This window comes from Psammomys obesus, unplaced genomic scaffold (assembly GCF_907164565.1).
Source record: "Psammomys obesus unplaced genomic scaffold, mPsaObe1.curated_primary_1811, whole genome shotgun sequence".
Taxonomy (NCBI): Eukaryota; Metazoa; Chordata; class Mammalia; order Rodentia; family Muridae; genus Psammomys; species Psammomys obesus.
Genome location: NW_026596085.1, coordinates 8,854,831 through 8,871,005, shown reverse-complemented (window position 1 = coordinate 8,871,005; position 16,175 = coordinate 8,854,831). Strand labels below are relative to the sequence as shown.

General features: G+C 39.2%; 1 protein-coding gene across 1 annotated transcript in view; it reads left to right on the top strand.

Annotated features, from left to right (window-relative positions):
* Nucleotides 1–15,505, top strand: part of Lrrk2 (leucine rich repeat kinase 2) — a 133,227-nt gene extending 117,722 nt beyond the window's left edge. The window contains exons 45-51 of the mRNA XM_055627183.1: nucleotides 1,620–1,813; nucleotides 3,190–3,262; nucleotides 4,295–4,479; nucleotides 9,196–9,348; nucleotides 11,859–12,067; nucleotides 14,090–14,161; nucleotides 14,877–15,505. Of these exons, the coding sequence (XP_055483158.1) occupies nucleotides 1,620–1,813; nucleotides 3,190–3,262; nucleotides 4,295–4,479; nucleotides 9,196–9,348; nucleotides 11,859–12,067; nucleotides 14,090–14,161; nucleotides 14,877–14,998 (1,008 nt within the window). The 3' untranslated portion in view covers nucleotides 14,999–15,505. The remainder of the gene's footprint in view (nucleotides 1–1,619; nucleotides 1,814–3,189; nucleotides 3,263–4,294; nucleotides 4,480–9,195; nucleotides 9,349–11,858; nucleotides 12,068–14,089; nucleotides 14,162–14,876) is intronic.
* Nucleotides 15,506–16,175: the final 670 nt, after the last annotated feature.

The following is a 16,175-nucleotide window of genomic DNA, read 5'->3' as shown; positions in this document are numbered from 1 at the left end:
AGATAGATAGATAGATAGATAGATAGATAGATAGATAGATAGATAGATAGATAGATAGATAGATATGGATGGATAGATAGATAGATAGATGGATAGATGGATATGTGTATGTATATACATATATATACATGTACATCTATATACATATATGTATATACTATATATACATACATATATCCATATATATGTTTATACATACACATATGTACACACATACTCATATATGTCAGGATAACAGCCATCTTGTTAATATGACTTAAAGAGTGACAAACTTGACAGGAGATAAACAAAGCTGAAACAGAATAAGCAGCTCAAAAAATGTGGTTTCAAAGAGCAGGCCAATCAGATTATGTCAGAGGCAGTCCCTCTTCCCATTACTATGTAACCCACTTGGACACTAAACTGCCATGGGCTACATCTGTGCAGGGGTTCTAGGTTATCTCCATGCATGGTACTTGGTTGGAGTATGAGTCTCTGGGAAGACCCCTGTGTTCAAATTTCTGGTTCTGTTGCGCTCCTTGTGATTGGCCTGCTCTTTGATCACCTCTCCCTGAGGGGGGAGCAGCCTTAACCAGGCCACAGAAGACAGTGCAGCTACTCCTGATGAGATCTGATAAACTAAGATCAGAAGGAAGGAGAGGAGGACCTCCCCTATCAGTGGACTTGGGGAGGGGCATTCATGAAGAAGGGGGTGGGAGGGTGAGATCGGGAGGGGAGGACAGAGGGGTTTATGGGGATACAAAGTGAATAAAGTGTAATTAGTAAAAATTTTAAAAAATAAAAAAACGTGGTTTCTAAGAAAGCAGAGCCCCAGTCTCTTCTCTCAGGGACTCTGGAGTGTGACCATCACTGTGGAGTGTCCAGATACTCAATTATCCACATACAAGTGCCAGACTATCATCAGGTATCCCTTCATAAAGAATGAGATGGTCATCAGGTGCCCTTACACAAAGGCCAGATGTTCTTTGAAGGTCCACACAAAAGGGCCTTGTGGCCTTTTGGGTCTGTCTACAACAGGGATCAGATGGTCATAAAGGGCTGCACTAAGGTTACACAGTCTTCAGGTGTCTACATATAAGATAAGACATTCATTCTCCAATGTCAGTTGGTCATTAATGGTCATCTGCTTAGAAGTTTGGCTGTGTAATAACACATTTCAGGGTCTTGTGGCAGCCCACACTCCCAGTATTAGGGGAATGAGCAAAAGAAACCTGTATCTGACTCTCACAAGCTAGAGCGATAGACTGGAAAGGGATAACTTTAGAGAGTTAAAAATGCAGCTTGATATTTTGCCTATTGTCTTGAAATACTGTTCCAAAAATTATGCTCAAGGTTAAAGAACCTTGAACTTAATGAAGTAAGAATCAATTCTGAAAAAAAAAGAATGATTTTCAATTTTTAATTTCAGATTCAGATACATTCTGAAACTAGATAGGAAAACATCTTTAACATATATATCAAGTATTGTTGCACACTGAATAAAATAGGCACTGGCTGTAAAAGCAAGTGCACAAAGGTAGCCACATTTAAGTATGTTGGTAGCAGGATACTTTCATTCTACACAAGATCTGGTAGCTTAAGTAAGATCTGTCTCCTGGATTTTCTTCTCTTTTTAACAGGAAGTTACTGATAGTAGAATACTGTGCTTGGCTTTGGTGCATCTTGCTGCTGAGAAAGAGAGCTGGATTGTGTGTGGGACACAGTCTGGGGTTCTGCTGGTCATCAACGTGGAAGACGAGACAAAGAGGCACACCCTTGAAAGGATGACTGACTCTGTCACTTGTTTGTACTGCAATTCCTTTGCCAAGCAGAGGTACGGCTATCACCAGTTGAAGGAAATTGTAGAAATCTCAGGTGCTTTAATCATCTGCAAAATTACTACATTGGTTAAAGTGTGTTTGACCTTCACTGCTTGCCACTGGTTTGCTTCTTTTAAAGAGAATCATGAGGGAACCACAGTGATACTTGTGACTTTTCTATATGAAGATATAGCTGAGGCAGATAAAAATATGTCAACTATTTTTCATGTTCAGCTCTGGCTATACTAACATTTTCCCTCTGGTCAGCTTGCCTTGGTGTGTGTGTGTGTGTGTGTGTGTGTGCATGTGGAGTGTCATGTGAAAGCTGAACGTTTATTTTTCCTTGAATGCAGACATCAATATAGCACCAACTTAGTATGAGCAACACCGAAACAGTAGTTATCAGCTTTGCAAAACAATGTACAGCATTTATAAAATGCAAAGCTCCTCTTAAGAGTGCTTTTGAGGTGACTTGGGCAGTTAATGATGCTTGCTCTCAACTCTGAAGTCATGAGTTCAATACCTGGGACCCACATGATAGAAGGGGAGGACTTACAGGTTGTCCTCTGTCCACCATACCCATATCATGACCACTGTGCACCCCACATTTACCACGCTAAAATAAATTGTAACAAAATTGTAAGCTGTTAATAGGTAATGTATGTAAACATATCTCTTATTTTTTATCACTTATAGAGACCATACTCCAAAGAGATGTAAATGCCCAGGCAATTGCTTTACTATTCAACTGTATATAGACCATAATCAACATTTCTACGTTCCAGATTTTAGGCATGAGTCATAGGTTGGGAGCTGTATTATGGAAGACAGGGTCATATCCATGGCCATTAGCATTATACTTGATACATTTCTTTGTTGTAAGCCAACACTAGAAAAAGTAATATAAAACATGAAGCTTTGGGGGCCTGACATGTGAACCTGTACTGCAAATATTGGAGTTGAAATTATTTGGATGTGGTTGAAGAAAACTTTAATTGGATTGAGTTAAAAAGCAAAGAAGATTTTATTTGAAGCTGTCATAGTAAGAGGAAGATACCAAACTCGATTTCACTGAAAGGAAGGTGGGGGAGCATTAGGTACAGGGATGCATTACAGTTGTGGAAAATATTGGAGGCTATTGTGGACAGTGGCGGAGTGCTCTTCACGTGAATTCACCATCTGTCTTTGCTAATTGTCTTTTATTGAAGGAAGCTCCCTGCTCTCTCCCAGAGACTGGGAAATGGGTGCTCTTCTCTGTGCTCCCACGAGAGAAGGCCGAAGGGGTGGTCAGGAAGACATCTGTCACAAGTTTTGCCAAGATGGGAGAGCTTAGATGACAGGTTAATCAAACAATATTATTTTGTAATAATTTTGGCATTTTTCCTTTCAGCAAGCAAAGTAATTTTCTTTTGGTGGGAACCGCTGATGGTAACTTAATGATATTTGAAGATAAGACCGTTAAGGTAAATATTGAATTATTTTACATAAAAAAATTTTAAAGACATTGTTTTATGTATCTTTCCATATATGATTATCAGATCCCTGATAACAAGCAACATATATTTTTCCTGTTATCTATTTTTTTTTGTTCCATACATTTTAGCATATAATAGATTCTCTGAAAATACTTACTGCATGAGCAAATCATTTACATGAGTGAAATGAACGTAACAAGAAATTAAATCCTATTTGAAATGATAGAAATGGAGATAGTGCAATCTGTATGAATGAAGAGCTTTCTTATAAAACTATTCCAGAAAAAAAAAAAAAAAACAGAACAAAACAAAAAACCCAGACACTGAATTTTCACTTACTAGGGGCTGGAGGCACAGCTCAGAACACAGTGAACATCCAGGATGGCTTGGGTTCATTCCTCAGCCTGACTCCCCTTCCTCCCTTTTCTTGCCTCCTCCTCCCACACACAAAAGAAACATTTCTTCAGCAGTGGAGACATCACTCAACTTCCTGTTCTTGAGACTCCCTTAGTCATTACAATTTTTATTCCTTCATCAATTCACCATCTATTCAATTAGCTTCCACCTCTCAACACAAATTTTAATTATCTACAGCAGCGGCTTTCAGTCTGTGGGCTGGGAGTCCTTGTGAATTGCACGTCAGATGTGTATATTAGGATTCATGACAGTAGCAAAATTACAGTTATGAAGTTGCAGGAAACTACTTGTCTGGTGTGGGGTCGCCACAACATGAGGAACTGTATCAAAGTGTAACAGCATCAGAAAGGTTGAGAACCAGTGCTCTGGAGAGTAAGGTAAGCAGCTCTGATGAGCAGGCTGTTTCCTGGACAGCCTTTGCGTAGGAAAGAGCTTGATCATGAGGATTATAACCGGAATGCCAGTTTAACTAAATCCTGTCTTGGTAGAAAGGGTGTCTAAAATTCTTATTTGCGAGTCACCTAAAATGGAAAGCATTTCTGTAGAGTGAAAAAGTGTCCAGCATTGCGCTGCACGCTCAGTCTGCCTTCTCGCTCTCTGCAGTGTAAAGGAGCTGCCCCCTTGAAGACACTGCACATAGGCGATGTCAGTACACCCCTGATGTGCTTGAGTGAGTCCCTGAGCTCATCCGAAAGACACATCACATGGGGAGGGTGTGGCACAAAGGTCTTCTCCTTTTCCAGCGATTTCACCATTCAGAAACTCATCGAGACGAGAACGAACCAGCTGTAAGTCATTCTCATTCTGTAGAGCCACTTTACGATTTACTCATGTTTTTCTCTTTAGAATAATAGTAATAAAACTACGCATAAACCACATTGATACAAAAATATCATTTGAAATGGAATATTTGTCTCTTATGGTGAAACATCCTTGATAGAACATTTAGCAAGTTCTAGTCATCTCAGTGGCATTAAAATATCATTTAATTATTGTTAAAATTAGAAATTTGTAATTAGGAGGCAATTGACGTGTATATACGTAAAGCTGTGGATTTTATACATTCAGTTATTTACAATTATCTTAAGTACTAATTATAGAAAACTTGGATTTTAGGATGATAATTTACAAATTTAATAATTGGTTATTAAAATTGCAACCAATTTAGTGACACCAGTTTCAGAAAAGAATAAAATATATAAGCCTTGAAATACTATGTTTTTCAAATTTTTAAAATCTTTTCTTTTTAATCTGTTCCCTGATAATTTTACATATGTATAAAGTAAGTTCTGATTACTGTCACTTCATTTTCTCAAATCTCCCTTCCACACTAGTAATTACCATTTCCCCTACAATTCCCTATCAGATATTCAGCTCTGTCTCTCTGTCTCTGTCTCTGTCTCTGTCTCTTTCCACCCACTGAGTTTAACCAGGATTATCTGTGTGACAATGGGGTTCTGAGAATAAGTGATGGTTGAGCGTTTAGTCCTAAACAAGACATTTACGCTCAGGGTCATAGTTGAAACACTGAGCGCTGAGTAAGGCAAAGACAGTGCAATTTAGTCCCAGCCTCATAGCAGCTCTGATTGCCTCCTGTAGGCCTACACAAGGCTGGGCTCATCAACAGTCTACTCTCGATTAGGGAGGGGCCCATGGGACTGGGCCTATACCCACTGAGCTACAGGCAGGTTTTTTGGAATGTCAGTCATTTTCTGCAGGGACATTTCTCAGGGACATTTCTGATTGTCCCTGAGTTGTCCTTCAGGCTCCAGTGAATGATTTCCGTTTTAAACTGGATTTTAACCAAATCTATTTTTTTTTTCCTTTTTGTTGTTTTCCTGAGTATCAGGCAGCATAGGATGGAGGCAAAAGCAAAAACTACAAGTCAGAGAGTGGCTTTGCTCTGTATTGGTTTTGTTAACTTGGACAATAACCTATTGGTATCCCTTCTACTCTTACTTGAATATTGTCCTATTCTTCATCCCAAACGGCTATTTAGAAGGTTAAACAAAATTCGTGTAAGGATGTCATGCTTAGTACCTGGTGAGCTCTCAAATACATTAACTGTGATTGTGATAGCTACCAGCTCTTGGTCACAAATCTGTTTAGCAGGGAGTTTACTAGTTTTGTGTGTGTCTGGTTCTTCAGTATTGAAACTGGTGCTAACCCATGAGAGCGTTGTGCTTTGCTCTCATAGTGATTTGGCTTCCCTGACTGTTTCTCAAACCCTTGAACTTCATGGCCCAGACTGGTTGTCCGCAGCCTTTCCATACGCTTGAGCTCTGTCTGCATCCCTGCTGTGAGCTCTTGCTCTGCCTGCTTCAGTCCAAATGCTGCCTCCTTTGTGGCCGCTCTGCTCTGATGCATGTAAGTTAGATGCCTTCTGTTTGTGTTTTCACTGCCCCTGGCATTTTTCTTTATAGCGGCTCCCCTATTGTTTTTTATTGTAAAATCTTAATCCTATTGTTCACAGTGGTTCTCTATGAGCTTTGATAAAAAACCTACTTGGTAGCCATGCCAATCTCATGCCCAGGCCATACTACATGCCTTGAAATCAGGACAAGTAAGAGGGGTCTGGCTTCAGTTTCCATGCTTTATTTTGTAAAGCTATCGGATGATTCTAAAAGGTAACTAGCATTAAGATATACCACAGAATATTACAAATCAGCACAGATGAGGGATGTTTTTTTTCTATATTTACAGATGTGTCCATTAGCATGTGTAGGTATTTGGAAAGCCTCCTGTTCCTGTAATTTTTACTTTTTATACAACTATACAATCCTTAACTATTTTTAGAAGCAGAGACATCATTTGATATTGAGCACCTGATGGCACTGTGGGCATATGTTGGCACCTTATGTGGGTGTTTTACCCACATAAGAAGATCCATCTTACCCAGGGGTACATTTTCCCAGAGAGACAGGGCATCACATACGTAAGGCGCGGGGAACAGTCACCTTATTCCTGCTGCTCTGGCCTCTTTGCCACACACACAGGCCAGAGCACTAACCGGGGAGAGCCTTATCATCACTACACTTAGAGTTGGTGATGCATTCCTTGACGGGAAGGCACATTTGTGACTGAGAGATGTCTACTTTTAGAGCCCAGGGGATTTGATTTGCATTTTGATTTTACAACATGTCAGTCATGTGGCCTGGGGTAAATTGTTTACCATTTGTAAGACTTCATTTTTGTGTTTGCAGGCATTGAGATTTATCAGCTTTTATAAATCTGTTTGTATTTATTGTGCTAGGACAGAACACGGGGCCTTGTGAATTCTAGGTAGGCAACTTCTCTGTCACTAAGTTATGTCTGTAGGTCTGCAATTTTATGGTTAAGGATCAAACTAGACACCACTCAAAACTGATTTATAGTTCTAAAACCCTGTGTAAATGTTCATGCTCATGGAACTATTTTTATTAGGTACAGCAAATACCTCAGCAAAAGTCACCGAAGACAATGACACTCTGGCAGGAGATGCTATTTTCATATTCTTTAAAGAACAGAGAAAAATGGAGGGGAAAATCCTGCCTATTATAAGAAATATTAGTGTTTTTTTTCCCATGACATTTTTTATATAGCCTGTGCAAGTTGATTACAACTTTGAAGCTTTTCACTTTTTCTGGATGTCCTTTCACCTCAATAGCTCACTCTTTGTTTATTCATCCCTCTGACTACTAACTGAACAAATTGCCTAGCGCAGCAAAGCTATTTAGCTATGTATGATAAAGCTGTACTGAACTGTTGGTTCGCTATAGGAAAGATATGGTATTTGTTTCTAGGAAGTTATATTGAGAGTCTAGTGTGAGAAGGACACTAATAAGTAAGACTTTATGTTTAGTAGGACTATCAGATTACAGCCGTGCAAGTAGGGGGAAAGGAAATGGCTGGCCTATTCTTTACCAGGAGTCAGGAAGGAATTCCAGAGAAGCTGACATTTAAGTGAGACCTGAAAAATGAAAATGGAGCTTGGTAAACTGGCAGAGCCCACAGTCTCCAATCTCTTTGTGAGCTATATGGCACCAGGGTCTAAGGTTAGAAGAGAAATATTTGAGAATTCTTCCTGTTTTCTTTTCAAAGACAATAAATATAAAGTCTCTAAATTCCAAGGCTCTATAAACATTGTACTCATTTGAATCTATGTGGAAATTCTTTTATTTTTTTCTTTTTTCGTATTTGATTATTTACACTTAACAGCTGTGGGCTTATCTTAAGTTTAGAGACATTGCGGTTATAATTTATTTCTACATTTAAAAAAATCTAGGTTAAAAGTTGCTAATTCTCAGGATGATCTTTTCCAGTTCCCATCATTTACCTGCAAATTTCATGATTTCCTTGTTTTTCATTGCTGAGTAGTATTCCATTCATCCTGAGTGAGCTATTCCAGAAGCAGAAAGACACACATGGTATATACTCACTCATATAGATATATAACATAGGATAAACCTACTAAAATCTGTACACCTAAAGAAACCAATCAAGAGGGAGAATTCTGGCTAAAATTCTCAATCCCCATCCAGAAAGGCAAAGAGGATGGACATCAGAAGAAGGACAAAACAGGAAACAAGTTAGGACCCTGCCACAGAGGACCTCTGAAAGGCTCTGTCCTGCAGACTATCAAAGCAGATGCTGAGACTTATGGCCAACCTTTGAGGAGATTGCAGGGAATCTTATGAAAGAAGTGGGAGTTAGTAAGACCTGGAGGGGACAGGAGCTCCACAAGGAGAGCAACAGATCCAAAACATCTGGGCACATGGGTCTTCCCTGAGACCAATAGTCCAAGCAAGTACCATGCATGGAGATAACCCAGAACCCCTGCACAGATGTAGCCCATGACAGTTCAGTCTCCTAGTAGGTTCCATAGTAATGGGAACAGGGACTATCTCTGACATGAACTGATTGGCCTGCTCTTTGATCACCTCCCCCTGAGGAGGGAGCAGCCTTACCAGGCCACAGAGGAAGACAATGCAGCCACTCCTGAGGAGACCTAACAGACTAAGATCAGAAGGAAGGAAAAGAAGTCCTCCCCTACCAGTGGACTTGGGGAGGGGCATGTGTGGAAAAGGAGGAGGAAGGGAGTAATTGAGAGAGGAGGACGAGGGAACTACAGGAAGGATACAAAGTAAATAAAGTGTAACTAATAAAAAAATTTAAATAAAAAAACTTACATGAAATAAAAAAATGGCTAATTCTCAGTTTTCCAAACACTCATGACAACAAGGATTCTGTTGGAATAACTAAAATTTACAAACACTATATTTCTTAAAGAATTCAAGATGCAATATAAAATTCCATACAGAACCAGACAGACCTGATTTCAAAATCCACCCAGAAATGAATTCTATGGTCAAGTGCAGCCAACATCACTTAGCCAAAACAGGTTAAGCAGCCAGGCCATTCAAAATCCTTAAGGAGAATACGTGATAATTAGAATAGTGCAGCTTGTTTGGTTTGAAAATACTGTTAACTTTCTGTATAATTTCTTAAAACTTTCTCCTCCCTAGGTTTTCCTATGCGGCCTTCAGTGATTCTAACATCATAGCAGTGGCAGTGGACGCGGCTCTCTATGTTGCCAAGAAAAACAGCCCTGTGGTTGAGGTGTGGGACAAGAAGACTGAAAAGCTCTGTGAATTAATAGACTGTGTGCACTTCTTAAAGTAAATGCATTGGTTATTTTACCCCTGTTTTTATAAGCCAGGGTCACAGAGAAAAGAATTGTGCCTTCCTTTTCTTTATCCCTCTCTTTTAGGGAAACTGTTCAAAAGAAAAAAAAAAAAAGCAAAGGAAGTTGCTAATTCTTTGTTAGCACATCCTTTAGAATTCTTTACATTAAATTTTGGGAAAATAGAATGGCAGGGATTGAACAATTTGTTCGTGGAATTATATAGAATATATTCCTAATGAAAAGATAGGCTGTGGTCAGGATGTAATATATGAGAAAGAAATAAATGCATACCACATTCACTGCTACCTAGAGATCTTTGACACAGTATCAAATAATAATACTTACAATTAAATTAGAGGTTCAAGAATACGGCACTCTAAAGAAAAAAAAAGTCACAAAATAAAAGGAGGTGTGGGGTGCAGCCCTCCTGGACTTGGAGGCAGGGATGAGATGCAGACTTGAGACCAGGCAGGTCAGCGGGCAGGGTCCATCCACCACTCTAGAGAAGCTGAGCCACAGCCCAACCCCTGTCCAATCACTTCACTCCGCTCTATTCTTATCTGACTGCATGAGCTTTTATACTTTGGAGAATGTGACAGATGACCCATCACGCTCCTGAAACAAGACTTTACAGTTCACCTTCCCAAAGTCACTTTTGAAGCTTTCCCTCTGGATTTTGAGGAGACGAGGTCAAAAGGGATGACAGTTCTGCCTGGTAGACTCCCTTGGTTAGAGAAGTTCCAGAAGTTTTAGCATTCTGTTTTATCTCAGTGACTTATTTTTGATACATATTATTAGACCATTCATTGAATCTAGGCAAAAATTTATTGATATATGTGTATATACAGATATCTTACATACCTGTATACACACATATATATCTTAAATAAATATATATACATATATACCTTACATATATACACATATATATACATATATATATAAAGATATGTATGTATATATACACATATTCATATATACATATGTGTATATATATATATACATATATATATTCAAATATATATATATATATTTGAATGTAAGCGACTTATTTTTCTTTGTAATTGTTGGACTTCATAGGGAGCATTGAAGCTAACTCCTTTACACTGATGCTGGGAAAAATCATCATATTTATAGTAAATAATTATATTGTATAATATTCAGTACAAAAATTGACATCCACCTTATTCATTTGAGGATTTTTTAAAGTTGAGAAGTTAACACAATAGCCCTTATCTCTGACAACTCCAAGTAAAGGAATGTGCTTTCTGTGTTAAACAATTTGGCTCTGCAGACTTTAATGGTACTCAGAGCATGCAGCCAGCCCTCCATTTTCCCAGGTTTTGCTTCCAAAACAGAATCCTGATGCTTGCATGTTTACTGACTTTGTATGTGCAGGCTCCATTCCAGTCATTATTCCTTAAACAATACAGCATAAGAGCTATTTACACAGCATTTACATTACAGAAGTACAATGAGTCATTTAGAGCTCATCTGGAGTTGGGTGGAGCCTTTCAGAGGACATCTGTGGTAGGCTCCCATCCTGTTCCCTTCCTTCTACTACTTCTGCTGTCTCTCCTTATTTGCCCTTCTGAGTGAGAATTAAGCATCTTCCCTAGAGTCCTCCTTGTTATTTAGCTTCTTTAGGTCTGTAGATTTTAGTATGTTTATCCTATATTATATGTCTAACATCTGCTTATAAGTATGTATATACCATGAGTGTCTTCAGTCCCAGCAGGGGATTGAAGCAGATATAGAGTCTCACAGCCAAACACTGGGCAGAGCACAGGGAGTCTTATGGCAGAAAGGCCATAAGAAAGACCTGGAGAGTACAGGAGCTTCACAAGGAGAAAAACAAAGCAAAAAATCTGGGCCCAGGGGGTCCTGCAGAGACTAATGAATCATCTGAGGACTATGCATAGAGAGAACCTAGGCCCTTTGCTCAGATGTAGCCCATAGACAGCTCAGTCTCCATGTGGATTTCCTAGTAAGGGGATCAGGGCCAATCTCTGACATGAACTGGGTTGCCTGTTCTTTGATCCCTTCCCCTTGGTGGGGCGACCAGGCCAGCCCACAGAAAAAGAAGATCCAGGCAGTCCTAATGAGACCTGAGAGGCTAGGGTGAGATAGTAGGGGAGGAGGACCTCCTCTATCAGTGGACTAAAGAAGAGGGATACGGGAGGAAGAGGGAAGGGGGGTGGGACTGGTAGGAAATGAAAGAGAGAGCTACAACCGGGGTACAAATTGAATAAATTGTATAATAATAATAAATTGAGGGTAGGATGTATGCAAGCTTCGTGGAAATGCTATGTTGTCTCAAAGAAAGAATTAGAATGCCTATGACTAACTAAAGCCAGGAAACCTTAGTCCAAAATTCCAAGAGATGACTTTATTGCCATGTTCGCAGTTTAAAATTTTAGTAAGCTGTGCATGCATAGGCAAATCTCCTAAGTCTCCCAAGGCTGGTAAAGCTAGGCATAAATATATTCTTTATGGTTCTAGGGAGGTGATGGTAAAAACAAACAAGGAATCCAAACACAAGCTGTCCTACTCCGGGAGGGTGAAAGCTCTCTGCCTGCAGAAGAACACGGCTCTCTGGATCGGAACTGGGGGAGGCCACATCTTACTCCTGGATCTCTCTACTCGCCGAGTCATACGCACCATTCAAAACTTCTGTGATTCTGTGAGAGCCATGGCCACAGCACAATTAGGCAAGTCCATTTCCTTTATGATGACAAAATGTGCCAATTTTTAAAAATAAAATCTTCTCTTTGATATGACTTCCTGCTGCCACTTGAAACGCTTTAGGGGGTCCCACAGTGAGACCAGCACTGAGATACCCTCCGGATATGGCCAGTTAACACTGAAGGGGATAGACACTTTTTCTTTAAATCTAAGGCAAAAGGGCAAGCACATGTGTAGATTTCACTTTTCACCAAATAAGTCCAACAAATGTTCATTTTAAGCTTAGCTTAAGTTTTCCACCCTTGCCAGATTCCTGCTTGTGTTTTATTCTTTAAATAAATTTTCATTCTTAGAACAATGCAAATGGAGCTCCATAAACTTTGATAACTTTAACTTTTATCCAAGCTTTTGTTTATAATCTTGTTAGTTTTTTTTCCCTCACTTAAACATAAATAAATTAGGATACCATGTGGAATATACTTTTCACAAAAGAATTTTTCAGTATCTTCCTTTGATGAGTCATTTTATTTAGGAGAGAATAATTGTCCCTTGTATGCAAACCCAATGACAAAATATCACAGTAGCCTCCAAAGCAAGGCTTATGAACATTAGCAAGTGGAAAGGGAAGCGCTTGTTAAATGAACAATAAACGTGGCACTAACAGAAGTTTCCCCTGTCCCGTGGGGACATTTCACCTATGGATATCAGAGCTGCCAGTGTGAGCTAGAATTAGGCGTGTTTGGGATTCTGAACCGCCTTATATGTGTCAAACAGCCAGGGAGGGAGATACTCAGCCACTTTCTACCAGCTGTTAACGTCACGCCTTTGGTTTTTCGCCCTTTTGTGTCTGAGTGGTTGGCCCCTGCTACAGATATGGTCAGTGGAGTGGGTTATGACTGATCTTAAAGACAGGGTGAGTTGAAACACCCATTGTTCACTGGTGCGTAGTTACCTGTCTGTCTCCATGGCTGGGCACTTTTCTTTGTACTTTTTTCCCACAGGGCTCTATCCTGCCTGAAGAATTAGAAGGAGTGGTTCTTTCTTTGCTTACTTGGGTTAAGTCAGTCTGTCTGGCCCTGCTTTCTGATGCAGTAGCGCATGTGTTAAATCTCGACCGCTGTGGTGGTGGTGGTGGTGGTGGTTAAATTGAATTCCTTCTTTTGGCTTTTGAATACCACCACTGGCATAACATTGAGCAATTATGATTTTTCCATTAAGGACCACATTTTTATTAGAGCATAAACCCCACATAGATTGGGAGGGTTTTCATCTGTAAAGTATTTTTAAGACCCTGCCAAAGACCCAGTATTTACAACACCTTGCTTTCCAGGCGCCTCATGTTTGTGCCTGGATTTGATGAACACACTTTCCCAAGTTTCCTCTCATCTAATGTTTTAACTCTGGGTAGGAATTAAGTGTAAGAAAGAGTAAACAGTCCAATCAAGTACCATGCGTGGAGATAACCTAGAACCCCTGCACAGATGTAGCCCATGGCAGTTCAGTGTCCAAGTGGGTTACATAGTAATGGGAAGAGGGACTGCCTCTGACATAAAGGGATTGGCCTGCTCTTTGATCACCTCCCCCTGAGGGGGGAGCAGCCTTACCAGGCCACAGAGGAGGACAATGCAGCCACTCCTGATGTGATCTGATAGACTAAGATCAGAAGGAAGGAGAGAAGGACCTCCCCTATCAGTGGACTTGGGGAAGGGCATGCGTAAAGAAGGGGGAGGGAAGGTGGAATTAGGAAGGGAGGAGGGAGGGGCTTTTAGGGAGGGATACAAAGTGAATAAAGTGTAATTAATAAAAGTTTAAAAAAAAGAGTAAACAGTTGCCTCACATTCCTATAACTATCCTGCGTTTTCTTTAAAAACTGCTGATCTGTTGGAGAGGTTCTTGTGCATCACTGAAGTGTGCCCTGAAGAACAGCCGCGTCAACTCAGGGCCAGTGTCCTTTTGTTTAAGATGTGGACAGCTGAACTTTTAAAAGTTGAAGTTAAGGCATTATTTTTTTTTTAAACAGACATCTTCTATGTTTTGTTTTGGTACAGGAAGCCTTAAAAATGTCGTGCTGGTTTTGGGGTACAAGCGGAAGACTGCAGACGGTACTGAAGAACAAAAAGGTAACACTTAACATTGCGCTGTACGCTGAAGGGCGCCTGGCGTGAGATGGAAGTGCACTGTGCACAGTGAGCCGTTAGCGCCTCGCACATTCTACGTTCAGCACCGTGTGTTTGCGTGCATGCATGTTACAGCGCGTGTGTGAAGGTCAGAGGACAACATGAAAGAGTGGGCTCCATTTTTCCACCATGTCGGTCCCAGAGTTCTTACTCGCATCTTCAGGCTTTGCAGAGAACACTTTTCCATCATTGGCTCCCATCAGCAATTGCAATTCGTGCTTTAAAATGTAAACAACTCAGACATTTTCAAAATTGAATTTTAGCATTAGGAGTGTTAATGTTCCTTTGTTTCTTCCTGAAGTGCTAGTGATAACAGCTTCTGTAAACTGAGAACTCAATCAAAGTTTAAATTAAGTGCAATATTTTTCCTTATGGTATATTTTTATAAGAATATTTCTATGATGTCCAACATTGAACAATATTTGAAATAACTCTATTTCTTTCAGTAAATGAAATACTAGGTTATAAAATGCACTTCTTAAATTCAAGAGCTTCTTAGTATGTGATTAACAATTCCAGGGGTAACTTGTTTTGTAATAGTGATAACTTTAGTACATGAATTTATGTCTATACATTTGTTCAGAACATGTAAATATAAATTAATAAAAATGTTTTATACTAGATCTTTGAAATATTGTTTCTTTTTTTTTCATTACAGAGATACAATCTTGCTTGTTTATTTGGGACATTAATCTTCCACACGAAGTGCAAAATTTAGAAAAGCACATTGAAGTAAGGACAGAACTAGCTGATAAAATGCGGAGAACGGCTGTTGACTAGGACATCAGACAGACTCACCATTGCACTGTAAAATGGTCCATTAAAAAAAAACAAACTATATTTTTAAATATTTACATTGAAAAGAGTATGTCTATTCTTTGAAAAGCTCATATGTATATGAAGGAATGTGTATGTTTTATGTTTAATTTAATACATGTAAAAGTATTTATCAGCAGACATGTTTTAAAGAACTATTTAATTTAGTACTATATTTTCTATCTTCCTTAACTAATGTGATGGGCTAATCAAAATAAATCTACAAAACATTGAGTTTCAGTATTTATATTAAAACCATTAAGGCAATATGTTTTTGCTATGCATTATAAAGATAGAGTATATTTTAAATTGTTGCTTAAGACACAGCTTGATTGTTATCGATGGATTCTGCAAAGTAGACAGAAAATATGTGAGTAGCTTCCCATGTAACAGATTCTTTCATATCTTGTTTTTAAGTGTATTATCATCACAACTGTAAACTGTCATGTTTTCACTAATAAAGATTTTTCTTAGGACAAGAATTAACTTGGGTGTGGATAGAAACTGCATCCAACACCATTTCACCTAAAAGAAGATTTCATTAAAATTGGCCACAAGATGCCACATAGTATGTGGGCAAAGGCCTTGTGTCCAAGACTCAATAGGGAACTTCATGAAAACTGTTCAAAAGACAGAGGACTCATGTCTGAGCATTACTCTCTGTCTCTGTCTCTGTCTCTCTCTCTCTCTTTACTCCACTTTTAAATGTAGATACCCTAAAATTGATATAATTCGTGTAACTACAGTGCTCATTTTTTCATGTGGTATGTTTTAGCCTTTTTCACTTATTTGTTTGTGTCATAGATGCATACTTGTGTGCCATGTGCACACATGGAGGTCAGGAGTACTTGCAAGACTGGGCTGTGTCCTTCTACCATGTGGATGCCAGAGATTGGACTCAAGCGGTCAGGCTCAGCATGACAGTACTTGCTTAGCAACTTCTTGGCTCTGGCCCAAGGTACTGTTTGTGATTCTCAGTAGTAAGATACACCTTCAGCTACTTACTGCCTGACTTTGCTTTAATGCATCTACTTACATTTTCCCTACATATTTTGTAACATATGTGATACATACATAATTATAATCTTACTATCAGAATTTCATAATTCTACAGTTACCACCAAACCATGGAGACAAATAT